At 48.4% G+C, this 26,899-nt stretch overlaps 2 protein-coding genes across 2 annotated transcripts in view; one reads left to right on the forward strand and one right to left on the reverse strand.

The window, feature by feature from the left end:
* Hdac1 (histone deacetylase 1) overlaps nt 1-21,943 on the forward strand; it is a 34,910-nt gene extending 12,967 nt beyond the window's left edge. The window contains exons 3-14 of the mRNA XM_042682030.1: nt 5,199-5,316; nt 11,432-11,506; nt 13,570-13,708; nt 14,166-14,307; nt 15,277-15,369; nt 18,834-18,942; nt 19,021-19,161; nt 19,771-19,879; nt 19,972-20,102; nt 20,411-20,563; nt 21,050-21,098; nt 21,375-21,943. Coding sequence (XP_042537964.1) covers nt 5,199-5,316; nt 11,432-11,506; nt 13,570-13,708; nt 14,166-14,307; nt 15,277-15,369; nt 18,834-18,942; nt 19,021-19,161; nt 19,771-19,879; nt 19,972-20,102; nt 20,411-20,563; nt 21,050-21,098; nt 21,375-21,402 — 1,287 coding nt within the window. The 3' untranslated portion in view covers nt 21,403-21,943. The remainder of the gene's footprint in view (nt 1-5,198; nt 5,317-11,431; nt 11,507-13,569; nt 13,709-14,165; nt 14,308-15,276; nt 15,370-18,833; nt 18,943-19,020; nt 19,162-19,770; nt 19,880-19,971; nt 20,103-20,410; nt 20,564-21,049; nt 21,099-21,374) is intronic.
* Nucleotides 21,944-22,107: 164 nt separating this feature from the next.
* On the reverse strand, nt 22,108-24,594 carry Marcksl1 (MARCKS like 1). Its single transcript, XM_042677528.1, has 2 exons — nt 24,241-24,594; nt 22,108-23,384 (listed from the first exon to the last, which is right to left on the reverse strand). Exons 1-2 carry the CDS (start codon nt 24,325-24,327, stop codon nt 22,869-22,871), a joined length of 603 nt encoding a protein of 200 aa, XP_042533462.1. The 5' UTR covers nt 24,328-24,594; the 3' UTR covers nt 22,108-22,868.
* Between the last annotated feature and the right edge of the window lie 2,305 nt (nt 24,595-26,899).

Below are 26,899 nucleotides of genomic sequence, written 5' to 3' on the forward strand. Positions count from 1 at the left end.
CATGCTAGGTAAGCACTCTACCACTAAGCCACATTCCCAGCCCCCCGAGCTTCTTTTACTCAAGGTTAGCACTATACCGCTTGAGTGACAGTGCCACTTCTTTTTTCTTTTCTTTGTTTTTGTTAGTCACTGGGCTTGAACTCTGGGCCTGGACGCTGTCCCTCAGCTCTTTAGCTCAAGCCTAGTGCTCTATCACTTGAGCCACAGTCACAGTGCCACTTCCAGCGTTTTCTGCTTACGTGGTACTGAGGAATCGAACCCAGGGCCTCATGCATGCAAAGATAAGCACTCTACCACTAAGCCACCACCCCAGCCCCTCCCCTTCTTATATATATATATTTTTTTATTGCATATTTGAAAGAATTGTTTGGCTGTAGTTTTCAGAAGAGAATTGCTGGATTGTAGGTTATGAATACCAAGTTGCTTTTCAATGTGGTTGAATAAATTTATGCTTTCACTGGTATTATATAAGATACTGAGGTCATATTTTCTCTTACTCTTAAAATTAGATGTTTTATTTTTTTAAAAAAAAAAATAGTACTAGGAATTGAACATGGCCTCCTGCTTGTTTGGCAAGTGCTCTACCACTTGAATTATGCCCCTGACCTTTTGCTTATTAGTTTGTTGTTCAGATAGGGTCTCAGGCTAACTTTACCTCAGGTGACCTCAAATCTTTATCTTCCTACTTCATTTACCTCAAAGTATCTGCAATTGTAGACATTTCATCCTTACAATTAGACTTAAAGTTTTTTGTTAACATAAATTACTTAACCAAAAGTATTTCATTGGGGCTGAGAAGATGGCTCAGTGGTAGAGTGCTTGCCTTGCATGCATGAGGCCCTGGGTTCGATTCCTCAGCACCACATAAACAAAAAAAGCCAGAAGTGGCGCTATGGTTCCAGTGGTAGAGTGCTAGCCTTGAGCTGAAGAGCTGAGGGACAGCTCCCAGCCCCAGAGTTCAGGCTCCATGAGACCAACCCAAAAGAAAAAAAGTATTTTATTTCTCTTTTTGGTGATCTTGATTAGCAGGTTGCTGGTGACAAATAAAATTGAACATAGCTTGGTGCTGGTGACTCAGTGCCTTATCATTCTACCTATTTAGGAGGCTGAAACCTGGAGAATGGCAGTTTGAAGCCATATCAGGTAGAAAAGTCTGTAACCCTGCAGTTAACCAGCAAAATGCCTGAAATAGAGGCACAGCTCCTGAGTAGCCACCAGGGCCCAACTGTCTTATGTGTCCTGGTGATTTTTTACTATGGAGTCACCTTTTTTTTTGGACCTGCGGCTTAAACTCTGGGCGTGGGCGCTGCCCTGCACTCTTCAGCTTAAGGTGAGCTCTCTACCACTTGACCCACAGTGCCACTTCCAGTTTTTTAGTGGTTTATTGGAGATAAGAGTCTCACGGATTTTTCTGCCCAGGCTGGCTTTGAACCATGATCCTCGTATCCCGCCTCCTGGGTAGCTAGGATTACAGGCGTGAGCCACTAGCACCTGGCTGGAGTCACCTTTTTTGGAACTTGTATGCCTAAGGTGACTAGGTTCATAGAAGACTTGCTTTTACTACATAAAAGAGATGTATTTGGGCTGTCTTTCACAGATTTAGAATAAATACTAGCATAGACACTGTGGTAGAAAGCTCTAGGGGTCTGTAATCTGAAATCCAAGTTACTCAAGAGGCTTGAGATCTGAGAATGGAGTTTCTAAGCCAGTTGGGGCAAGAAACTCCTTGAGATTTTTTGTTGTTTTTGGTCGTGGGGGCTGGATTTTTTTTTTTTTTTTACACTCAAGGCTGGTGCTCTACCACTTTTAGCCACAATGTCTCTTCTAGTCTTTGGTAGTTAATTGGAGATAAGAGTCTCATGGGGACTGGGAAGGTGGCTCAGTGGTAGAGCGCTTGCCTTGCATGCCTGAGGCCCTGGGTTTGATTCCTCAGCACCACAGAAGCAAAAAGAAAAAAGCCGGAAGTGGTGTTGTGGCTCAAGTGGTAGAGTGCTAGCCTTGAGCTGAAGAGCTGAGGGACAGCACCCAGGCCCAGAGATCAAGCCCCACGACCGGACCCAAAAAAAAAAAAAAAAGAGTCTCATGGACTTTCTTGCCCAGCCTGGCTTCAAACTGTGATCCTAAGATATCAGCCTCCTGAGTAGCTAGGATTACAGATGTGAGTCACCAGTGTCGGACTGAAAATGGGTTTTTTTTTGTCCATTGTGGGACTTGAACTCTGGGTCTGGATGCTGTCCCTCAGCTCTTCAGCTCAAGGTGAACTCTCTGCCACTTGACCCACAGCGCCACTTCCGGTTTTCTAGTGGTTAATTGGAGATAAGGGTCTCATAGACTTTCCTGCCTGGGCTGGCTTTGAACCATGATCCTCAGATCTCAGCCTCCTGAGTAGCTGGGATTACAGGCGTGAGAGCCACCAGCGCCTGGCCTATATTGATTTTTTTATGGCCTACAAATGATGTTATAAATATCCAAGTGGCCTGGTAAACAGGTTCTTGCTTTAAGGAACAGGCTTAGGGATGAGCCTCAAGTTCTCACTTGGCTTTCTTGCTCATGGCTGGTATTCTACCATTTGACCCATACTTTAAGTCTGACATTTTGCTGGTTAATTGGAAATGGAGTCTTAAGGATTTTTTTACCTAAGCTGATTTTAAACCTCCATCTTCTAGGTCTCAACCACCCATCTAGTTAGGATTTCAAGCAAGAGCCACTTGTACCCAATGAGAAGCAATTTCTTTTTTGTCAGTCATAGGGCTTGAACTCAGGGCCTTGGCACTGTCCCTGAAGTTCTTTTGCTCAAGACTAGCACTCTACCACTTAAACCACAGCGCCACTTCCGGCTTTTTCTGTGGATATGGTTCTGAGGAATCAAATCCAGGGCTTCATTCATGTTAGGCAAGCACTCTACACTAAGCCACATTCCCAGCCAAAGAAGCAATTTCTTAAAAAGAGGCAAGTTGAGTTGAATACAGTAGCTAGTAATCCTAATACTCAGGGGGCTGAAGCAGAAGGATCACATGGCTAGGCTACATAGTGAGGCACTCCAAAGAAATAAAGAAGAGGCCGGGCAATCGTGGTTCACTCCAGTAATCCTAGCTACTCAGAAAGCAGAGATCTGAGGGTTGTAGTTCAGATCCAGGCTGGCAAGACAAATCTATGACTTGTATGTTTAGCTAACCAGTAAAAAGCTAGAACTGGAGGTGTGACTCAAGTGGTAGAGCATCAATCAGCCTTGAACAGAAAAAGCTGAGCAAGAGCACAAGGCCCTGAGAACATGAATGAACAAATAAGGGAAAGAATGAGTCAGAATAATGGGATGACCCCAAAATGATTATGTCAAGGAAATTTGTTGTTTTTCCAATCCTGAGGCTTGAACTCAGGGCCTGGGCACTGTTCTGAGATTCTTTTGCTCAAGGCTAGCACTCTACCACTTGAGCCACGGTGCCATTTTTGGCTTTTTCTGCTTATATGGTACTGAGGAATTGAACCTAGGGCTTCATGCACACTATGCAAGCACTCTACCACTAAGCTACCTTTCCAGCCCATCAAGGAAGTTTTAGTAGTTATGATGCCATCCAAATTGTTTCCATAATCATTTGTAAAGGATTTCCTATCTATTTCAATTGTCCTTAGACATCCACTGTTTGTTTTTTAAACTTTGGGAGCCAGCTGGCATTGGTGGCTCATGCCTGTAATCATAGCTACTCAGGAGGCTGATATCTGAGGATTGTAGTTCAAAGACAGCCCAGGCAGAAAAGTCCTTGGGACTCTTATCTCCAATTAAACACCAGAGAACTGGAAGTGGAGCTGTAGCTCAAAGTGGTAGAGGTCTAGCCTTGATTGAAAAAATCTCATCACCTTCTTGTTTCTATGTAGTAAGTGAGGAAATTTGGCTCAAGAGGTAATGGTAAGCTTAAACAGTAGAGCTCAAGCAGCTAGTCTTGTTTCTTTAATAATAAAGTCTGCCTGCCTGCCTGCCTGCCTGCCTACCTGCCTGCCTGCCTACCTGTCTGCCTTCCTTCCTTCCTTCCTTCCTTCCTTCCTTCCTTCCTTCCTTCCTTCCTTCCTTCCTTCCTTCCTTCCTTCCTTCCTTCTTGTCTGTCTGTCTGTCTGTCTTTTTGTGCTGGTTCTGGGGCTTGAATTCAGGGCAGTATCCCTAAGTTCTTACTTTTGCTCAAAGCTAGCACTCTACAGCTCCACTTACAGCTTTTTTGCTAGTTAATTGAAAATAGGAATCTCGGAAGTGGCACTGTGGCTCAAGCGGTAGAGTGCTCGCCTTGAGCTGAAGAGCATGCAGGGACAGCGCCCAAGCCCAGAGTTCAAGCCCCATGACAGACCAAAAAAAAAAAAACTTTGAAAATAAGAATCTCACAGATTCTTATGGTAGGGCTGGCTTTAAACCCCGATCTTCAGATCTCAGCTGTCTAAGTAGCTAGGATTGCAGGCATGAGTTACCAATGCTTGTCTCAAGTGTACATTTTTCCTCCTCCTCCCCTCCTCCTTCTCCTCCCCCTCCCCCTCCCTCTCTGCCTCCTCTCCCTCCTCCCCCACCCCTCATTCCCCACCCTCCCCCCTCTTCCCCTTCCTCCTCCTTCTGCCTGTCTTAGAGCTTGAAATCAGGGTTTGAGTGCTGTCCCTGAACCCCTTTGTGCTCAAGGCTAGTACACTTGAGGCACAGTGCCACTTTGGCTTGTTCTGAATAGTATAACTGGGAGTCTCAGGGACTTTCCTGCCCAGGCTGGCTTCAAACTGCTATCCTCAAATCTCAGCCTCCTGAGTAGCTTGGATTGTAGGTATGAGCCACCAGCAACTGGCACGTGTACATATCTTTCTTTTTTTTTTTTTTTTTTTGTCAGTCATGGGGATTGAACTCTAGGCCTGGGTGCTGTCCCTCAGCTCTTCAGCTCAATGCTAGGGCTTTACTACTTGAGCCTAAGCGCCACTTCCAATTTTCTGAGTGGTTTATTGGAGATAAGAATGTCACGGACTTTCCTGTCAAGGCTGGCTTTGAACTAGGATCCTCAGATCTCAGCTTCCTGAGTAGCTAGGATTACAGGCATGGGCCACCGGCACCCATGAGGCTTGAAACTAATCAGTTATTTATTCTGCCTAGTAATAACTGGGCAGTAAGTGTTCAAAGTAGTCTGGGTAAAGACTGACAGAAGAGAAAATAACTTGACTTTCTCCCTTCTGCCCTCTAGCGCCCTCACAAAGCTAATGCTGAGGAGATGACCAAGTACCACAGTGATGACTACATTAAATTCTTGCGCTCCATTCGTCCAGACAACATGTCTGAGTACAGCAAACAGATGCAAAGATGTAAGTCTCTTCTGTTCCCTCACTACTCTTAGTCCCCAGCTGGACTTCCCTTCTATTAGAAACGCTGTTTCTGTCTTCCTTGGGCCTCCTTTTGACTAGCATCTGTTTTTTCCTAGCTTCCAAGGGTGCCTTTTTCCCCCCCTCAAGTCTGGTTTTCTTTTGTTTCCTGATTGTAAATAATAGAGGTTAGACATTCTCCAATTAGGTTTATAACTATCTTGAATATACAGTCATTGTAATGGGAAAAGCACTGAGCTGGGAAGTGGACAATGGGTACAGGGCCATCTTTTAACTCTTCACTGACTGGCAGGTCACTTCCCCTCAGATTTGTGTTTTGTAAGATGGGTTGGGCCGTGTGATCTGACTCCTGTCCAACTGCAACTGGTCTGACTTTGTGAGAATTGAGAGTTTAGACGCTACTTGATAGACTCTAGATGATCTCATCTTTGAGATGAGGTGATTTTTATGCCTTGCCCCCTGGGACCTGAAATCCTAGAACCCGTCCTCTCTCAGAAGCCACACATTGGGTGAGGATTACTTTCGCTCTGGGAAAAATCTCTTCAAATTTATGATAGGCTGGGAATGTGGCTTAGTGGTATAGTGCTTGCCTAGCTTGTGTGAAGCCCTGGGTTCGATTCCTCAGTACCACATAAACAGAAAAGGCCAGAAGTAGTGCTGTGGTTTGAGTGGTAGAGTGCTAGCCTTGAGCAAAAGAAGTTTATGAGTTCAAACCCCGGGACTGCCCCCCCCCCCCCAAAAATCAAATTTATGATAGCCAAATATGGTATATGTACCTGTAATCCCAGAACTCAGGAAGCCGAAGCAAGAGGCCCTCAAGTTTAAGGCTAGCCTGTTCTATACAATGAGACCATGCCTTTTAGAAAGTGGGAGGAGGGAACTAAATTGTCACATCTGACATTCCTTTATGGTTATCTTATATCACTTAGGGTCTCATAAAATACAACAGTATTTAAGTATGTTCTTAAGTTATACTTTAAAATGGCTCTGGGGTTTTAACTCAGTCTCATACTTGTTAACAATGTGGTCTACCATACCCCAGCATTTTTTGCATTAATATTTTTGTGTGTTTGTTTGTTTGTTGCGGGGCAAATTCAGGGCCTTGTGCTTACTTGGATTGGCTTGGTCACAGCTGGTATTCTATCTTATGAGACATGCCTTCGACCCAGTTTTTTGCTGGTTAATTAGAAATGGTGTCTCATTTGGTCATGGGGCTTGACTCAGGGCTCTGGCACTGTCCCTGAACTATTTTGCTCAAGGCTAGCACTCTACCACTTTGTACTACAGTGCCACTTCTGGTTTTCTGGTGATAAATTGAAGATAAATGACACTTTCCTTCCTGGGCTAGCTTTGAACTGTAATCCTCAGATCTCAGCCTTCTGAGTAGCTATGATTACAGGAGTAAGCCACCAGCACCAAGCTTTTTAAATTTATTTATTTTTATTTTTAGGGTTTTTTTTTTTGCGTGAACTCAGGGCCTCAGCACTGCCCCTGAGCTTCTTTTGCTCAAGGCTAGCAGCCACTTGAGCCACAGCACCACTTCCAGCTTTTTCTGTTTATGTGGTACTGAGGAATCAAACCCACAAAGCACATTCCCAGCCTTTAATATTTGTTTGTTTGTTTACCAGTCCTGGGGCTTGAACTCAGGGCCCAGGCACTGTCCTTGACTTCTTTTGCTCAAGGCTAGCATTCTACCACTTGAGCCACAATGCCACTTCCAGCTTTTTCTGCTTATGTGGTGCTGAGGAATCGAACCCAGGCTTCATGCCTGCTAGGCAAGCACTCTACCACTAAACCACCTTCCCAGCCCTTAAAAATTTTTTTAAACGGGGCTGGGAAGGTGGCTCAGTGGTAGAGCACTTGCCTTGCATGCATGAGGCCCTGGGTTCGATTCCTCAGCACCACATAAGCAAAAAGAAAAAAGCCAGAAGTGGCACTGTGGCTCAAGTGGTAGAGCGCTAGCCTTGAGCTGAAGAGCTGAGAGACAGCGCCCAGGCCCAGAGTTCAGGCCCCACAACTGGACCCCCCCCAAAAAATTTTTCTTTTATTTTAAACGAGCTTTAGTACTAAGGATTTGAGCTCAGGGTTGTGTGTACTCTGCCTCTTGAGCCATGCCCAATTCTTTTCCTTTAGTTTGTTTCACAGATAGATTAAATAGCTGGCCTGGAACCGTAATCCTCCTCTCTCCACCTCTCAAGTAGCTGGGATTGCAGGCATAAGCGACCTGACCTGGTTTATGAAGCTTTCTTTTTTTTTTTTTTTTGTTGGTCGTGGGGCTTGAACTGTGGGCCTGAGCGCTGTCCCTCAACTCTTCAGCTCAAGGCTAGTGCTCTACCACTTGAGCCACAGTGCCACTTCCGGCTTTTTTCTTATGTGGTGCTGAGGAATCAAACCCAGGGCCTCAGGCATGCAAGGCAAGCCCTCTACCACTGAGCCACCTTCCCAACCCTGAAGTCTACTTCTTGATCATATCCACTTTCTTATGGTCATTACAGTATAAGCTGTGCTCTAAAGTTCATGTTCAATCCTGTATATCTCTGTATAGGATAGGATTCCTTTGCTGTGTTTTTGGAGTTTTTACTTTGTTTTCTAGTACTGGAGTTTGAACTCAGGACCTTGCATTCCCACTTGGCTTTCTACTTCAACCACCTCCACTTTCGAATTTTTACAGTCTATCTACCTGAGCTTAGTCTGAACTGTGATTCTAAGATCTCAGCCTCCTGAGTAGCTTGGGTTATAGATATGAACCACAGTGCCCGGCTTAATTTGCTTATTTGTTTTCTGAGTTTCAGAAGGTTGTACAAGGGTATATACAATCTAACATGTCCATTTAAGTGTCCAGGCTAGGTGCCAGTGGCTCATGCCAGTTTTTCTAGGTACTCAGAAGGCTGAGACCTGAGGATCATAGTTCCCAGGCAGTTCTCCAACTAACCACCAAAAAAACTGAAAGTGGAGTTGAAGTGTCCGTTGCTGCACACTGGTTACTTTCCGTTTTGAGACTGGGTTCTTAGATGTGTTGCCAGGTTGGTCTCAAAGCTGCAATCCTCTCGCCTCAGCGTTCTTGGTGAGTGCCACTGCTCTGAGAAGGTGATTATCTGTTTATTCATTTTCCCTTTTCCCACATCTAATCCCATAGGTCCTTGAACCCGAGGAAAACAGATTGGCTGCTGGATTAGTGCCCAAAGGAAAATATTTTTTTCTTCATATCTAAAATTTTTACTCCCATGATGACTTCGAATTCCATATGGGAATATAAACAAAACTTTATTTATTTACTTATTTATTTTGGGGTGGGGGGGTCCGGTCGTTGCGCCTGCACTCTGGGCCTGGGCGCTGTCCCTCAGCTCTTCAGCTCAAGCTAATGCTCTACCATGTGAGCCACAGTGCCACTTCTGGCTTTTTTCTTTTTGCTTATCTGGTGCTGAGGAATCGAACCCAAGGCCTCATGCATGCAAGGCAAGCGCTCTACCACTGAGCCACCTTCCCAGCCCTATTTATAATTCTATAGTAGAGAGCTAAAGTTCTTATTGACATAGCCTCCTGGTGTTTACCCAGGAAAGGGTAAGGAAGAGCTGCCTATTGCTCACTTCCTGTGCGGCTACAATGTCAGAGCACCAGATCTTTGGCACCCTCCAAGTTAGAGTGCCAGTGTTGGTCAGTCTTGAGGTCATTACAGATTCTGAGCTTCAGCTGTGTCTTGATGTTAACCACAATCAGGCTGGCTTCTACCCACTCTCTTCATCTCAAGGCTTTTTCTCCTTGCTGCACTTTGGGAACCCATGATTAACCATGGGAAAAACCCAGGGGTGAGGGATGGGATCTAGCACAACTCCTGTCTCTGACTTCTACATCATTGAAGCCCCAGTAGTGTCATTTCCTGTGAGAGGAGACAGCGCACTGGGCTTCCTCTCTAGCTCTGTGAGACTACGCTGTCCAGGTGTGCTTTCCTTCCTGTCTGTTTTGTTTCATTTGCATTACTGTTTGCATGTGTTTCCACATTATGCACTAATGTGTACTTTTACCCCTAGAGGCCTGAAATAACTTTGGTGTAGCTCTTGTGGGTGTGGTAGAAAGCACACAGAGCGTGGGAGTTCAGACACCTGGGCTCTTGATTCTGGCTCCATGGTTCTGTTGTCTTGGACAGGTCACTCAGCTTCTCCCTGTTCTTTTCCCTCTGTATAGTCGGCTTGATATCTGTCTGGCCGGATTCATGGAGTTGTTGTGATCATCAAACAAGATTGTATACATGAAAGCCCCTCTGAAAAGGACAAGGACACATTTCCCTCAGGGTATATTCTTTTAGGCTTTTAGGACAAGCTTGAAGCTGGAATACTGATTTCTCCACTTATAATATTTGACCAAATCCTACCTGAGATTTTGTGAGGATAAATGCACCAGGTAACAAAAGCAATTAGCATTGTGGTGTGTTGTGAGCACTTGATGAAGGGTAGTTATGTAGGCCTCTGTTCTTCGTGTCCTTCTTGATCATCTGGAATCAACTCAGGGATAAACTCAGGTTGGAAAAAGAAGAAAAGCTTTCTCAAAACCTCAAAGAGGTAGCTCAGTGATAGAGTGCTTGCCTTGCATGCATGAGGCCCTGGGTTCAATTCCTCAGCACCACATAAGCAGAAAAAGCTGGAAGTGGTGCTGTAGCTGAAGTGCTGAGGGACAGCGCCCAGGCCCAGAGTTCAGGCCCCATGACCGACAAAACAACAACAAGAACAAGAAAGACCCTAAAGAACTAACTACCTGGGGCTGGCTCAGTGGTAGAGCGCTTGCCTTGCATGCCTGAGGCTCTGGGTTCAATTCCTCAGCACCACATAAGCAAAAAGAAAAAAGCCGGAAGTGGCGCTGTGGCTCAAGTGGTAGAGTGGTAGTCTTGAGCTGAAGAGCTGAGGGACAGTGCCTAGGCCCAGAGTTCAGGCCCCACGACCGGACCCAAAAAAAAAAAAAAGGTAGTTATTTTTTTTTACCTTTTTTTTTTTTTAAGTTGCTAAAGACCTCTCCATGTAAGATTTCTGATTCTGGATGCAGTGTTTGCCTATAGTCCTGGATTGCTTGACCCTAGGAGTTTGAGACCAGTATGGGCAGCATAGCAAGATCATGTTTTTGTAGTGCTGGTGGTGGTAGTATTTGTTTTTATTTATTGGAGGGAGGGTTGTCTTTTTAGGGAAGGTAAAGGGAAGTACAGAAAGGTAGGTATTTAGTATATATATTGGGTGGAAAATGAACTATGTAACTTGTGGGCAGCAGGATGCGAGGAGGGTAAGTGGGGAAAAGTGAAAGAAGGGGTGACATTGCCCAAAAAGGAAATGTGCTCGTTACTTGGCTTATGGCATGTAACCCCCTGCACATTTTAATAGTAACAGTAAAATTATAAAAAAAGAAAAAAAGAGCCGGGCGTTGGTGGCTCACGCCTGTAATCCTAGCTACTGAGGAGGCTGAGATCTGAGGATCACGTTCAAAGCCAGCCTGGGCAGGAAAGTCCGTGAGACTCTTTTTTTTTTTTTTTTTGGGTCCGATCGTGGGGCCTGAACTCTGGGCCTGGGCACTGTCCCTCAGCTCTTCAGCTCAAGGCTAGCATTCTACCACTTGAGCCACAGCGCCACTTCCGGCTTTTTTCTTTTTGCTTATGTGGTGCTGAGGAATCGAACCCAGGGCCTCTAGCATGCAAGGCAAGCGCTCTACCACTGAGCCAACTTCCCAGCCCGTCCGTGAGACTCTTATCTCCAATAAACCACTAGAAAACCGGAAGTGGCACTGTGGCTCAAGCCGTAGAGCCCTCGCCTTGACCTGAAGAGCTGAGGGACAGCGCCCAAACCCAGCGTTCAAGCCCCACTACTGACCAAAAAAAAAAAAAAAAAAGAGGTCTTAACCCCCATTTCCTGCTTGGGGAGCAGGAAATGTTTCTCTTCTTTATTTCACCCTATCTTAACTTTCTATACTATAATGTAGGTCTTGTGAATATATATTCTTTGTGGCTTTTTGTTTTGTTTTTGTTTTTTGTTGTCCCCCTCATCCCCCGTCAGCTTATTAAGTACCTAAACAAAAACAGAAGAAAATTGTGGAAACTGACGTTTGGTTTCTCTCTTTCAAGTCAATGTAGGTGAGGACTGTCCAGTATTTGATGGCCTGTTCGAGTTCTGTCAGTTATCTACTGGTGGCTCTGTGGGTAAGGAATATAAATCCCCTGCCCCAGGGCTGTGCTGCGCTCTTCTAGATCAAGATTTTTAAGGGTGTGATGTTATCATAAGGAATACTCCTGTGGCTTTTTCCTTTGGGTCTCAAAAGTGTCCTTCTAGATCAGTCCCAACCTAAGTTCACTCTCTGGTATGGTACTGATAGGTGTCCTTAGCTGTCCTCTCCTTGCAAGAGATTTTACATGTGGGAGTTTCTTGCAGGCCTCATGGTGTTGTTGAGACACTATGCAAAAGCAATTTGTAAACTGCAAAGTGCTATAAAACAGAAGTGTCATCATCTGTGTCTAACGAAACAGTATGGTAATTAACTTCAGAGGTCAAAAATATTCCCTTCATGTCTGCTACTTCCATTTGTAACTTCTGGGTTGCCTCTAGGATTACTCCAAGACACTTATTTTTTTCTTTTCTTTTTTTTTGGGGGGGTGGGTAGAGGGACAGTTTTGGGCCTTGCTCCTTCTAGGCCTAGTACTGTAGGCCATGCTTGCAGCCCTTCTTTGCCCTGATTATTTCTTTTTTTGGGGGGGTCCGGTTGTGGGGCCTGAACTCTGGGCCTGGGCACTGTCCCTCAGCTCTTCAGCTCAAGGCTAGCGCTCTACCACTTGAGCCACAGCCACTTTTGGCTTTTTGCTTTTTGCTTATGTGGTGCTGAGGAATCGAACCCAGGGCCTCATGCATGCAAGGCAAGTGCTCTACCACTGAGCCACCTTCCCAGCCCTGCCCTGATTATTTCTGACCTGTTAAATGTCTGGACCATGATCCCCCCCATTTATGCTTTTCAGGATGCTAAAATGACAGGCTAAGCTACTGACTACAGTTCTTGTTTGAGAAGGAATCTTGAGAACTTTTTTTTTTTTGGTCTGGGCTGCCCTTGAACTACAGTCCTCCTTATCTCAGCTTCCATTTATCTAGAATTGTAGGCATGAGCCACTGATACATGGCTTAATATTGTTACTGTTGTTATTTGCCCTACTGGGTATTAAACCTAGGATTTTATGTGTGCTAGACAAGCATGCTACTACTTTACCCATATTCCCACCCCTTAGCCTGATTTCTAGTGGCTATGTGATTTTCCCATGTTGTGGACTTACTTTAATTGATTTGAATAATTCCATGCTCTTACTGCTATTAAAGTCAATACTGCCACAAATACACTTAGGTGTATATTTCTCTCACTTCTTCTTAGACCTGTTACTTTGAGCCAACATTATCTGGTAGTTTTTCTGTTTTTTGACTATGAACCATAGTAAGAAATACTTTAACACATGCAACCTGTGGTGCATTTGTGAATGTGTGTACTTTCATTCCTCTCATTCATTGATGTCCAGGTTTTCACAAAAGACTATTTTCTCGCCGGGCGCCGGTGGCTCACGCCTGTAATCCTAGCTACTCAGGAGGCTGAGATATGAGAATCGCAGTTCAAAGCCAGCCCGGGCAGGAAAGACCGTGAGACTCCTATCTCCAATAAATCACTAGAAAACCGGAAGTGGCGCTGTAGCTCAAGTGGTAGAGCGCTCGCCTTGAACTGAAGAGCTGAGGGACAGCGCCCAGGCCTAGAGTTCAAGCCCCATGACCGACAAAAAAAAAAAAAAAAGACTATTTTCTCTTGCTATAATTGATACTTAATCATGAGCCATTAAATTAATATGAAGGCTTACTAATAGGTTACTGTCCTTAGTTTGGAAAATAGTTTTTTAAGGGTAGGGAGACAGAAAAAGAAAATTGAAGGATAAATAATTTTGGAATACATTGCAACTATGAAAGTGACATGAAGAATTTCAACGAAAATTGATGGTCAATAGAGGGTTGGGGGCAGGGAAAGGAAAGTAATAAACAGGATTATTCTGATTAAAATATACAAAAAAAAAGTAGCCATGTTTATTTTCCGTTGGACTAGGGTAGCAAGAGGGAGCTTACTTATGAGTTGCAAAGTGCAGTGTCGAATAGGCAAGTTCTAACCTCTCACTGTGTTCTCTGGGCTTCTTGGAAGAAGGTGAGAGTAGTTTAGTAACTTATATTCTTTCTTTCCTTGCCCCAGCAAGTGCCGTGAAACTTAATAAGCAACAGACGGACATCGCTGTGAATTGGGCTGGGGGCCTGCACCATGCAAAGAAGTCTGAGGCATCTGGCTTCTGTTATGTCAACGATATCGTCTTGGCCATCCTGGAATTGCTAAAGTATGCCTGCCTGGCCTTGTCTCTTGGAGGAGCATGTTAGGCCAGGTTCCCACTTCCCTCTCCCTCTGGGCTTGCCTCCCTAGTTTGCTTTTCCTACGGTGTGCTGGCTAGGATGTGTTTGGTGAGTGTCTCTGGCCATCCTCTCCTTGGCGAGGGTCTTGGTTTGATCTGAGCCCACGGCAAGATCAGGGGCAGGTGCTGCTCAGATCCTGCCTCCAGAGGTCCCTGTGTGGCCGGAGTTGACCCTGGCTGTAGAGTAGGAAGATCGGACTTGGTCGGCTTGGTCAGGCCTCTGGAGACACCCGGCCGCTCTTCCACCTTCCTTCAGCCAGTTTCTACGTCTCTGGTGCTTAGAGATACCTGAGGGAGGCAGCTAGCCTGGTAAGCTGGGACCTGGCGCCCTTGGCGCGTCCCATCCCCAAGAGCCCCCGGACCCCTGACCCCTTTCTGATCCTAGGTATCACCAGAGGGTGCTGTATATTGACATTGATATTCACCATGGTGATGGCGTGGAAGAGGCCTTCTACACCACAGACCGCGTCATGACTGTGTCCTTTCATAAATATGGAGAGTACTTCCCAGGAACTGGTGACTTACGGGTGAGAACTCCCTTTAGGGGCCAACCAGATCACAGTTAGCTACTAGCTCTAAGTATCTTATCATATACCACTAACACCTACTTTCTGACTCTTCTGCCATTCAGAACACTGCAGGCTGAAACGCCTACTGTGGTGTGTGTCTGTGTCTGTGTCTTTCTCTCTTTCTCTCTCTCTCTGTCTTATTCTGTAGGAAGGGAATGATAGGACATACAGAATCAGAGAAAGAACATGGTCTCTAGATTCATAGTAATTCCTGGCCACAATTGGGTTGCATCATACTGCTTCTTGTGACCCATAAGGCCTTAGGTTGTGGATAGGAATTAGAACTTATATGTCTCATTTTTTGGTCATCTTTCCCATTTGGTCATCTGACTCAAAGCAAAGGACATACCACAGAAAAGTACATGGAGTTTTACATGTAGAACAGTAATATGTAAGCCTCCTTACTGAAACTGTTACTGTTAGATTGATTGAATACAGTGAAATCAACCACTTTGCCATCCCAGTAACCCTTGTGTGGAAAAGTGGCATTAATTCAAATGCTTGCTATGGCTAGCATTACAATAACTGAGAGTGGACTGTTTGGAAATTAGTTGGAAGAACTTGTCTTCCTCCTTCAGACCTCTCTAGAGAGAACAAAGGATAGAGTTACACAATAAAACTCTCTGGAAAGGAAAGGGTTGTTGGGGGTGGATATCATTTCTGTGATCCAGCTGCCTGCCAGCTCTAACTCAGTCTAAGGCAGAAATATGCTTTGGGGTAGGTTAGGCAGCTCTCAGCTTCAGTGTCTCCAGAAATGTGAACTGGACTTGCCAGTTAAGGAAATGGTACTAACCAAGGTTACCCTGGTTCTCTCTTGGCTCCCCTTCCTGAGCCTACTTGACTCTTTCCTTAGTCTTGTAGCCCCATCCTTGTGCTCCTTCCTGGCTTCATTTAGCAGTTTTACTTTTTATTGTTCCTCTTGATTAGGATATTGGGGCTGGCAAAGGCAAGTATTATGCTGTTAACTACCCACTCCGAGATGGCATCGATGATGAGTCCTATGAGGCCATCTTCAAGCCGGTAAGTGGCTTTATCCCCCCCCCTTGGGTTACAAATAGGATTAGTCTAGGGGATGGGTAGCAAAGTACTATACCCTGCCCCAGGGTTCTCTCCCATTACAGCTTTTGGGAAAGGAGAGGTATTTCAGTACTGGATTGTGTGGTTAAGGGAAGAAAATTTGTTGATGTCTTCTGTGGGTCTTGCTCACTGCTAGATGTAAGAAATTTTTTTTTGGTCAGTTGTGGGACTTGAACTCTGGGCCTAGGCACTGTCCCTCAACTCTTCAGCTCAAGGTGAGCACTCTACCACTTGAGCCACAGCACCACTTCCAATGTTCTGGTAATTTATTGGAGAGAAGAGTCTCACAGACTTTACTGCCTGGACTGGCTTTGAACTACAATCCTCAGATCTCAGTCTTCTGCGTAGCTAAGCCACCAATGCCTGGCTAAATGCAAGAATGTTTAAAGCAGTGGAACGCTGTGGTTCATGCCTCTAATCCTAGCTACTTGAGAGGCAGAGAGGAGCTAGAAAGGTGGTTTAATGGTAGAGTGCTTGCCAAGCATTCATGAAGCCCTGGGTTCAATTCTTCAGAACCACATAAATAGGAAAAGCAGGAAGTGATGCTGTGGCTCAAGTGGTAGAGTGCTAGCCTTGAGTAAAAGAAGTTCAGGGACAGTGCCCAGGCCCTGAGTTCAATCCCCAGAACTAGCAAAAACAACAAAAATCAAGAGGAAGAGATCTGAGCATTGAGGTTCAAAGCCATCCCAGGCAGACAAATCTGTAACTCTTACATCCAATTTAACTACCAAAAAGCCAGAAGTAGAGGTATGGCTCAAGTGGTAGAGTAACAGTCTTGATTGAAAAAGGGATAGTCCTAGTCCTGAGTTCAAGCCCCAGTATCAGCACAAAAATAAATAAGAATGTTTAAGGCATGATCTTTGCCCTCATAGTCTGGAATGTTTGGTGGGAAGTGTAGAATGTGGTCAATACATTTTATATCACCATTTCTTGGGGTCTGTTTTGTTTTTTTCTGGTCCTGGGGTTTGGACTCTGGGCCTGGACGTTGTCCTTGAGCTTCTTTTGCTCAAGGCCAGTGCTCTACCTCTTGAGCTACAGCACCACTTCCAGCTTTTTTGAAGTTTATTAGAGACAAGAATCTCATGGACTTTCTTGTTTAGGCTGGCTTCAAACTTCGATCCTCAGATCTCAGCCTCCTGAGTAGCTAGGATTATAGACTTGAGCCACCAGCACCTGGCTCCTGGACTTTTTTTTTTTTTTTTTCATATTTCTTTTTTCCCTGACATTTGCACATTTGAAGAAGTAGAATTTATTCTAATTTTTGCCCTGTGACTCTACCTAGGAAAGCCCTTTACTATCAGCTTATTCAGATATTCTGGGAAGGTCTTCAGGTGGCATGTTCTATAGGCAGGCTTCTTACCAGAGTCCTTGTGCAGATTGGCTTGGGGCCTGTTTTGAACAAAAGTGAGAGACAAGGGGCTGGAAATGTGGCTTAGTGGTAGAGTGCTTGCCTAGCATGCATGAAGCCCTGGTTTTGATTCCACAGTACTGCATAAACAGAAAAAGCCAGAAGTGGTGCTGTGGCTCACGTGTAAACTGCTAGCTTTGAGCAAAAGAAGTTCAGGGACAGCGTCCAGGCTGGCAGAGGATAGTCAAGGATGAGTTCACAAAGATAGAGACATTGGACCTGGAATAGTGAGGGGCGTGTTCATGTGAAGGAGGTGGGGAAGAAGAATGGCATTCAGCAGAGGCAACAGCAGAAGGGCAGAGGTGCCAATGTATGGAGTGGCATGTAGACAGGTATGTGTGGGAGGAGTGAACTAGTAATAGGAGATAGATGTTGGAGTCCATGTTTCTTTTTTCTTATTTTTGCCAGTCCTAAGGCTTAAACTCTGAGGGCCTGGGTGCTGTCGCTGAGCTTCTTTTGCTCAAGGCTAGCTAGTGCTCTACCTCTTGAGCCACAGCATCACTTTTGGCTCTTTCTGTGATTTAATTGGAGATAAGAGTCTCACAGATTTTTCCTATCTGGACTGGCTTTGGACATGCTTTGAACTGTGATCCTCAGATCTTGGCCTCTTGAGTAGGTAGGATTACAGGCGTGAGTCCCTGGGGCCCGGCTTTTTATTTTTTATAATTAACTTGTGTTGTATTCTGTGTATTTCAAAGGGAATCTTGAATGCCACACTCAGGTGTTAGATCTGCACTAATGTGCTGTTAAGAAGCTTAAGCCAGGGCTGGGAAGGTGGCTCGGTGGTAGAGCGCTTGCCTTGCATGCATGAGGCCCTGGGTTCGATTCCTCAGCACCACATAAGCAAAAAGAAAAAAGCCGGAAGTGGCGCTGTGGCTCAAGTGGTAGAACACTAGCCTTGAGCTGAAGAGCTGAGGGACAGCACCCAGGCCCAGAGTTCAGGCCCCACGACCGGACCAAAAAAAAAAAAAGAAGAAGCTTAAGCCAAGGCTGGGAAGGTGGCTCAGTGGTAGAGCGCTTGCCTTGCATGCATGAGACCCTGGGTTCGATTCCTCAGTACCACATAAACAGAAAAAAAAGCCAGAAATGGCGCTATGACTCGAGTGCTAGAGCCCTAGCCTTGAGCTAAAGAGCTGAGGGACAGTGCCCAGGCCCAGAGTTCAGGACCCATGACCGGCCAAAAAAACAAACAGAAAAAGAAGCTTAAGCCAATTCAGGTAGACCCTCTGCAACAAATATTAGACTCCAATTGTGAGAATAAGCTGCAAAAATAAAGCCTATAATCCTACTCAGGATGCCCAGATTTGATGATTGTGTTGGTTCAAAGACAACCTTAGCAGGAAAGTCCATGAGATTCTATCTCTGATTAACCAGCAAAAAGTCATAAGTAGAGCTCTAGTTCAAGTGGTAAAGCACCAGCCTTGAACAAAAAAGCAAAGGGACAGAACACACAGACCCTGAATTCAAGTCCTAGTACCAGTGTTAAAAATAAGGGCTGGGAAGGTGACTCAATGGTAGGGCACTTGCCTTTGCCTTGCATGCCTGAGGCCCTGGGTTCGATTCCTCAGCACCACATAAGCAGAAGGGAAAAAAAAAGCTGGAAGTGGCGCTGTGGCTCAAGTGGTAGAGTGCTAGCCTTGAGCTGAAGAGCTGAGGGGCAGCGCCCAGGCCCAGAGTTCAGGCCCACGACTGGACTCAAAAAAAAAAAAAAAGTAAGTAAATAAATACAGCATCTTTGTAATATAAAGCTAGAGCCAAATGAGTATAGCATAAGCAGTTTGGAGTTGGGGAGCTTCCCAAAGGAAGTGGCATGGCAGGGGAAGTTTAGGGAATTAACAGGGAGACTATTCAAGATTCAGAATTAGGAACTCTCAGAGATCCTTTCACATTGTGTCCGTAACCCAAATGAGGAAGAATGATAAGAAACAGAAGAAAATGTTGTGCCCACCTTCTCTACGTGGTTTTTCTTGAGGTTAGTGACCAATATGTGTACTTTTAGGTCATGTCCAAAGTAATGGAGATGTTCCAGCCTAGTGCAGTGGTGTTACAGTGTGGCTCAGACTCCCTGTCTGGGGATCGATTAGGTTGCTTCAATCTGACCATCAAAGGTGAGAGCAGGTAGCACAAGTGGAGGTGGGTAGGGTCCTTGCTGGGTGCTCCTGTAACACGGCTCTGTTTCTCCACAGGGCATGCCAAGTGTGTGGAGTTTGTCAAGAGCTTCAACCTGCCCATGCTGATGCTAGGAGGAGGTGGTTACACCATTCGAAATGTTGCCCGGTGCTGGACATATGAAACAGCAGTGGCCCTGGACACAGAGATCCCAAATGGTATTAGCTCCAGAGCCAGGGTGGGTGGGGTGGGAGCTCGTGCTCTTATGCCATTGAGGATACACCCCCCCTCCCCATTTGATTGTACGATTCCTCATTTTCTGACACCAGTCATTGAGTCTTCTGCCTAGCCTCCTAGGTTGCAGACCAGAGCCATCAGCTTTTCCCTAGTCCCTTTGTATTCAGTCCCCTCCCTCCTGCTTTTGGAGTGAACATTACCAGTGCTTGTTGACAGCTTTGGAATTTCTGCTTTAGGGTAACTGCATGAGTGAAAGGAATGCTCACAGTGAGCCAGGCTTAGTGTCCTACACCAGGAGCTCACTCCTTCCCCTTCTAATTACACATGTACAAGTGGACACTAGAGAATGGTGTTGGAAAGGTTAAAATTCAGTGGTAGAGAGCCTGCCTGGCAGGCAAAAGGCCCTGAGTTCAAACCCCAGTACTGGAAAAAAAAAAAAAACCCAAGAGATTAAAATTCTGTCGGTACTCTGTCCTCACACCATCTTGGGGGATTCTTGCTCTTTTGTAGATGGGTAAAACCTATAGAATCTTTTCTCAGAGTTCCATGGTATCAGGTCTCTTGACTCTTCTTTCCCCTGCCCCAATCAGAGCTGCCATACAATGACTATTTCGAATACTTTGGACCAGACTTCAAGCTTCACATCAGTCCTTCTAATATGACTAACCAGAACACTAATGAGTACCTGGAAAAGATCAAGTGAGTGAATTCCCCAGCCATCCTTTGGCTGAACGTTCCATGCTCTGGTGTTCCTAACTAGAACCTAGCCACCTTTTCTCCCTTGGCCATAGACAGCGGCTCTTTGAGAACCTGAGAATGCTACCCCATGCACCTGGGGTCCAAATGCAAGCAATTCCTGAGGACGCCATCCCAGAGGAGAGTGGTGATGAGGATGAAGAAGACCCGGACAAGCGCATCTCAAGTAAGCAAGAGCCTCTATCTCCCCACTCAGTGGGCAGCTTGGACTACCCTCCACCTTTTCTGGGGCCCATCTGTTGAAAACTTAAGTTTCAAGTTCCAGCGCCTCTAGGAACAGGTTACAGAGCCCAAGACCCCTCTCTTTTCCCTGGTGCTAGGTACTGAACCCATGTCCTATGCTAGGCAAGTACCCTCTCTATTACGAGTATGTCTAGCGTGCCCCCTCCCCCATCACATGGATGCACTAGGCACAGGTCCTGAGATTAAAAAGCCCCTTGCTTTCTCACCCATGTTTTCCATCCACTGCCTCAGTCTGCTCCTCTGACAAACGAATTGCCTGTGAGGAAGAATTCTCCGACTCAGATGAGGAGGGAGAGGGTGGCCGCAAGAACTCTTCCAATTTCAAAAAAGCCAAAAGAGTCAAAACAGAGGATGAAAAAGAGAAAGACCCAGAAGAGAAGAAAGGTGGGTTTGTGTTGGCCAGCACTTGGGTCTAGCGTCCTGGGCCCTGGAGGATGAATCTATGTAGGGCACCAGGGGGAGGGAATTGACCCAGGCCCTGCCAGCTCCTGTGGGGCTCTAACTCAGCTCCTTAGGCCTTTCAGTGGCTCTCAGAAGTGGCAGGGCCAAAGAAACAATGACACTCTGGCTCTCACATACCACCCAAGCCCTTTTCCCAGCACTTCACCCCAGTTTCCCAGGGGGCTGCCTCCGCCCACCGGGTTCTGGCTCCAGCAGGCTGTGAAACCGGTCCAACCTGTTTGTTTTTAACCGGGCTCACTGGGAGGACCTGGGATGAGCTTTTCTTGCTTTTCTATGTCCATTGAGCTGTCGTGTAGGGAAGGGGTTTCAGAGGAAGTGAGGATCCCACGTTCCCACCACCCCCACCCCCCTTCCCAGCTCTTTCCAGAGCGGCTTCCCTTAGCCATCCCTGCACTTTTTATGTTCTAGAAGTTACAGAAGAGGAGAAAACCAAGGAGGAGAAGCCAGAAGCCAAAGGGTGAGGAAGGAGCTGTCGGCCATCCCCTGGCATTGGAGCATCACCCCTTTTGTCCCCCCACTCTGAGAGGAAAGGCACAGGGACAGCTGGTCCCGCTTACAAAGGCCCCTTTCAGGGACCAGTCTGTCTGTCTCTGCAGTTCTAGGCAGAGCTAGGAAGCCCCAGCTCCCAGCAGTCACCTGGGCAGCCAGGGTCCTGTGGAAGTCATTGTATTCATACTTGCCTCAAGGCCTCTGGAGTGGGTTTATCTCATGCCAGTCTCTGTTTTCTCCACAGGGTCAAAGAAGAGGTCAAGTTGGCCTGAGCAGACCTCTCCAGCTCTGGTTTCTTAACAAGTTCCCTACCTTTCTCCCTAACCCCTCAGATTTTATATTTTCTATTTCTCTGCATATTTATATAAAAATATATTAAAATATAAATATCCCCAGGGACTAGATAGGAACCAGGGCCCTAAGCCCAGGGCAGCAGTGCTGGGGGAACTTCCAGTAGCTGCCTTGCCCCCATCCCTCCCCAAGTCCTAGTTCTGAAGCATAAAAGGTGCAGGTCTGGGTGAAGGATGCAGCCATGACAAAAATCCTGCAATACCAAGTGCCTGCTTAGTAGTCCTGGAACAATGCCCTTATTAAGAAATAGTGGCTGGGTCTTCAGCCACCTCCTGTTCTAAATGCTATCAGCCATTTTTAGACTGGTTCTGTTTTCATACCTTGCCATTGGCCTCAGGTGAGTCAAGAAACTCCTACTACCCTGTCCTCCCCAATTCTGTAGGTGGTTGGTAGTCTAGCTTCCTTTTTGAGATACTATTTTCATTTTTGTGACTCTTTGTAATAAAATGGTACATTTCTATACCCTTCTGAGCTTGTTTGCCATCAGTATCCCCAGCTCTACTTTCCTGTTTCTTTGTCCCTTCTAGGTAACCCCATACCCAGGAACCTACCTATCCTAATCCCCCCCCACCCAGGGTCCCCCAATCTTCTCACCCTACCCCCAACACCACCCATTAAAGCACTACTAAAGGGACAACATTTATTCCTTTTCCAAATGTTACAGTAAAACCAGGTGAAAGAGGATGGTTTTAGCAATTAGAAAAAAAAAAAGTACAAATCTGGGATTTGGCCATTAAAAGTTATTTACAACAATGGGAGAAAAAAAAGACAACAAGAAGTTGTTTCACATTACAGACCTCCCTCCCGCCCCAAAGCCTAATACTTGCTTACCAAGTCAAAAAAGAGACACAGTTGATTCACAAGCTGGAGGTTTGAACTTGAGTAAGACATTTATAAAAACCTAGACAGGGGCAGTGTCCTCCCCAGCCCAGGTGCCACTAGGCACAGCACAGAGACTAAAAAACAACAGGGGAAGGCTGGACACTAGGGTTTGGGAGTATAAGCACCCCACTTCTGGCTCAGGGATTCGAGGAGTAGGATAAACAAAACCTACTTGGAAAAGAACTGGGGGAGAAAACCAGCAACTGCCTTCTGCAGGGGTGGGATAAGGAGGAAGGTAGGGCCAGGAAACAGGAGCATTTCACATCACTAACCTAACTTGGGAAACTGTAAGGGACCATCTCCAACTGGCAGTAAGAGAAAGCCCAGATGGATGATGGGAGAATCCACAAGAGGGAGAGGAGAGGGAACGTGGCTAGGAGGGGGGCAGTAAGCCCGCCCTTTCTGGGCACAGGAAGGCAGCCAGGGCACCAGATCCAGGCAGTGACCTCTTAAGGGCAGCACAGTTTTTGCAGCTTCGAGAGATCACCCACCTGCCCCCACCCAGCTACTCATTCTGCTCAGCGCTGGCCGATGCAGGGCCACTCTCAGGCCCCGAGGGAGTAGACGGCTCTGCAGCCTGGGGCCCTGCCTCCTCTTCTGCGTCTCCTCCCTTGGAGGCAGCACTAGCCTCTGCCCCTTTGGCCTGGGGTTCCTGGCTCTCAGGGGTGGCAACAGCCTTCCCTTCCTGGGCAGTGCCCTCGTCGCTGCAGGCGCCGATCTCTCCCTGCTCCTGCTCTTCCTCTGTGGGTGAGGAGGCAGAAGAATCACCCCCGCCCTCCTTCCGATTTCTCTTGAAGGACAGGCCGCTCAATTTGAAAGGCTTCTTGAAAGAGAATTTCTTCTTCTTCTTGGGGGTCTCCTTGGGGGGAGCCTCCCCCTTGGCCTCGGCGCCCTGGCTAGGGGGTGCTGGCTCAATGGCATCGCCAGTCGCCCCAGCTGCCTCTTCTGTTCCGTTCACGGGGGGCGACTCCCCTTCACCCTTGGGGGATAAGTCTCCATTGCTTTTCACGTGGCCATTCTCCTGCAGGGCAGAGGAGACAGCAGCAGTGAGGCCCAGACTCTGCTCCCCGTCCCCAGACCGGTGCTAGCCCCTCCCAAGCAACCGAGGACACTACTAAGGTCTACGGCACCCCAAAAGCTGGGCTCTGCCTTCCACCCACACCCGGGATTCCGTCAAACATCGTCCTCGCCCCTCATGGGGCGCGCCGGGACAGCCATGGCGGCCACGGCCGGCAGGAGGCGCTGGGGTCCCGGGGCCCCCCCACCCGCCTCCCGGGGGGGGCGCGCTCTCCCCTCGAGGCGGAACCGATCCCAGCCTCCGATCCCGGGCGGGCCAGCGAGCCCCCCACCCCCACCCCCGGGCGGCATTGGGCGGGAAGCCGCCTCGGGGCGCAGCCCCACCACACCTGGACGGCCTATTCCCCCGCCTCCCGCTTTGTGTAAACGGCCCCCACCCACCCCGGCCGCTGCCCACATCTGGCTCCCCCCAAGGAGAAAGACCGCGGACCACCGAGGTCGGGCCTGCCCACGGGAGGGGTGCCCTCCCCGCCGAGCACCCGCCCCACGGCCCCTGGGCGCCCCCTTGGCGCGGCCCGGCAGCGCCTTTGTTCCCCCGCGCGGCAGTCGGGGCGGCCGGGGGGCAGCGCCCGGGCCGGGACCGCGAACAAAGAAGGCGGCGGGGCCCGGCCGGCGCCCCCTCCCCGCCCCTCCCCTCGCTTCGCCCGCGGGGGCTGCGGCTCCGAGAACAAAGGGACCGAGCGGGGGAGGGGGCGCCGCGTGTCCCGGGCCGGACAAAGCGCGCGGCCCCGGCCCCAGGCTCGAGAAGGGGCGAGGCGCGAGTAGAGGGGCCCGGGACCGGAGGAGCCGAGCGCACCCACCTGTCCGTTGGCCTTCGCGGGGGAAGCGCCTGCAGCCTCGTCGGTGGTCACGTCGCCCCGGGGAGCCTTGGAGCTCTGGCTGCCCATGATGGGGGGGGTCTGCTGGGGGGAGCGCCCGGAGCCTCCCCGGGCCCGCGCCGCAGGGGGTAGTTCGGTGGGGTCGGCCCGGCGGGCGGAGGGGTGGAGCTGGCGCCTGAGGGGGAGGGGTGTGGGAGAAAAAGAGGGGGGGGAAACAGCTGCACCCCGGCACCGCGGCCGACCCGCTAGCTGCGCCCGCCGCCGCCGCACTCCGCGCCAGAATGCCGCCCGCCGCCCGCCGAGCCGCCTTTATATATGCGCCCAGGGCTCGGGGCGGGGCCGGGCATTTAAATAAGCGCCCAATCGAGGGGCGGAGGCGGGGTCGAGTCGCGAGCCCCACTTGCGCAGTGGGCGACGCTGAAGGTCTGATGCCCCATCCCACCCCACTGCCAAGGGCAGGTACGGTCCGGCGCGGAAAGGAGAAGTGTGGTTTTCCAGAGAGCTGGTCGGGGAAGGGCGGAGCGGGGTGGGGCGGGGGGCGGGGGGCGGGGGGGGGAGTCCTCGAGGAAAGGGGGCGAGCATTCTCCGCCCTCCCCGCCTCCTCTCACGGTGGGCGGCCCTGCACGGCGGAGTGGCTCCCGAGGTTTGGTCCTGCACTGGCAGCCCCTGGCAGCCTCTCCTTGAACTCGGGAGGGCTCACTTGCCCAGACTCGTCAGACGGCTGGTCTCGAGTTGTGCTCCAAAATACAGTATGTGGTCATCGCAGCTGCAGGGCCTCGCACAGAGTTCGGCACCACCTTAGGCCAGAGATTCCACCCACGTCCCTGCCTGCCTGCTGCAGCCAGCCTGGGGGGTCGAACGCGACTCCGTGTCACTCTGGTCAGACTGTGAAGGACGCCCATGATCTCTCTCCTCTCTGCTGATTGGTGGCCTGGCATCCTGATCCAGAACGAAGAAATCAACCCTCCTGCCTTCAGCCTGGACCCATTACGAAGTTCAGCCAGGGGACAGGAGTGGGGGTGCCCTTGACAGATATCTCCACGGTCCCTTTGAAAATCGAGGGGTGTGAAGCTCAGATATGCTAGTATAATTTGTCTGACTTGCGGTAGAGCACTTGCCTTGAGCTGAAGAGTGCAGGGACAGCGCCCAGGTCCAGAGTTCAAGCCCCACAACCGACCAAAAAAAAAAAATATTTTTGTCTGACTTGATTTTTATGTCCTCTCCCCCTAAGTCTGCTTCCTTACATCAGAATTCCCCTCAGAACCCCAGTGTGGAAACTCAAAACACTCCAGCTTTGAAGGATAGGGGCACACTCCCTTAGGGACAACTCCTAAGGCTGCCCATCCTTCAACCCTGCCTAAGAACTTGGGAGCTGGAAGCAGAGCAGGGTAGAAGGTGGCTGAAGACCTTTTCCCTCTTCTACTTCTTCCAGCGAGAACCCCAGACTACTGGATAGCCACAGATGTATGTCCATAGCTGTCTGCCCTCAAATCCCAGGAGTACAGCGGTGATAGCTGGAGAAGGCAAAGTTTTGCAAAAGTAAGGCTGTGTCCTAAATGGTTCAGCATGTCCCCCCCTCCTACAGGCAAGGCTTCCTGGGAGGCCCAAAGCTGTGCAGTGTGTTGACACCCCCGGGCCTGAGAAATTGGAAACTCCCCACAGATCTAGCCACAGAGCATTGGGGAGAGCCGAGGTGGCTTCTGTATTGGTTACTTCTGCATCCTTCATCCCTTGCCCCCACTCTGAAACCATAGAATACTTTATTAGCCTCACCCTCAAATTTTAGAGACCTGGATATCAGGTTCAGAATGGGAAAACCCAAATGCACACAGCAGTTCCCTGTAGCTGAGGGTGAGAGAGCTGGGAGAGATCTGGGCTGAGGATAATAAGGATACCCCTGGAAGAATTTCTTGTTGAGATTTAGTGAAAGCTAGAAGCAAGAGCTAGTTTGGGGATGGGGAGAGGCACCATGCTCCTACAGCTCACTAATAGTACAGTGACTTCACCTGCTACTACTAAGGGACGGCCATCATGACCTGATCTGTCTCAGCCACAATAGGAACTTGCAGTGATGCTAAGAACTGGCTAGTAGGATTCAAATGGACACCCTGTGAGTCCTGGGAGGGCTGAAGTCAAAGGTTCTAAGCAGAACTCAAGGCATTGCCTGGCAGGAGTAAGAGGCAAATCTAGAGAGAGAGGAGCCATCGAGGCTGAGAGCCTGAAAGGGAGTCTGGTTCACTCCAACAGGCATCCCAGGAGTCTGGGGAAGGAGCACCTGGGAGCCCAATCACTGAACACATCCAGGCCCCAGAAGAATCTGACTTCTGGAAGAGGGAAAAGGAGGGTTAGGATGCTTAGAATGAAAGTACAGCACCCCCACAGCCTCCTCTGTCTACACTGTGGCTCCTTTCTCCCCAGCTGCTGCCAAGCCAGACAATGTATCCATTGTTCTGTGTCTCCCAGGGCCAGTGTACAACTGTGTGTGTCTGTTTTTCTCTGTTTGTGACTGTGTGTACTGCTCTGTGTCTGTGTGTAAGACTTTGGGATGGTTGTGTGTGTGTGTGTGTGTGTGTGTGTGTGTGAGGGGGGGAGGGGAAAGAGAGAGACCAGGTGTGTACATTTGTGGCTGTATATGCCTGAA

This window comes from Dipodomys spectabilis, unplaced genomic scaffold (assembly GCF_019054845.1).
Source record: "Dipodomys spectabilis isolate Male_0828 unplaced genomic scaffold, ASM1905484v1 ptg000002l, whole genome shotgun sequence".
Taxonomy (NCBI): Eukaryota; Metazoa; Chordata; class Mammalia; order Rodentia; family Heteromyidae; genus Dipodomys; species Dipodomys spectabilis.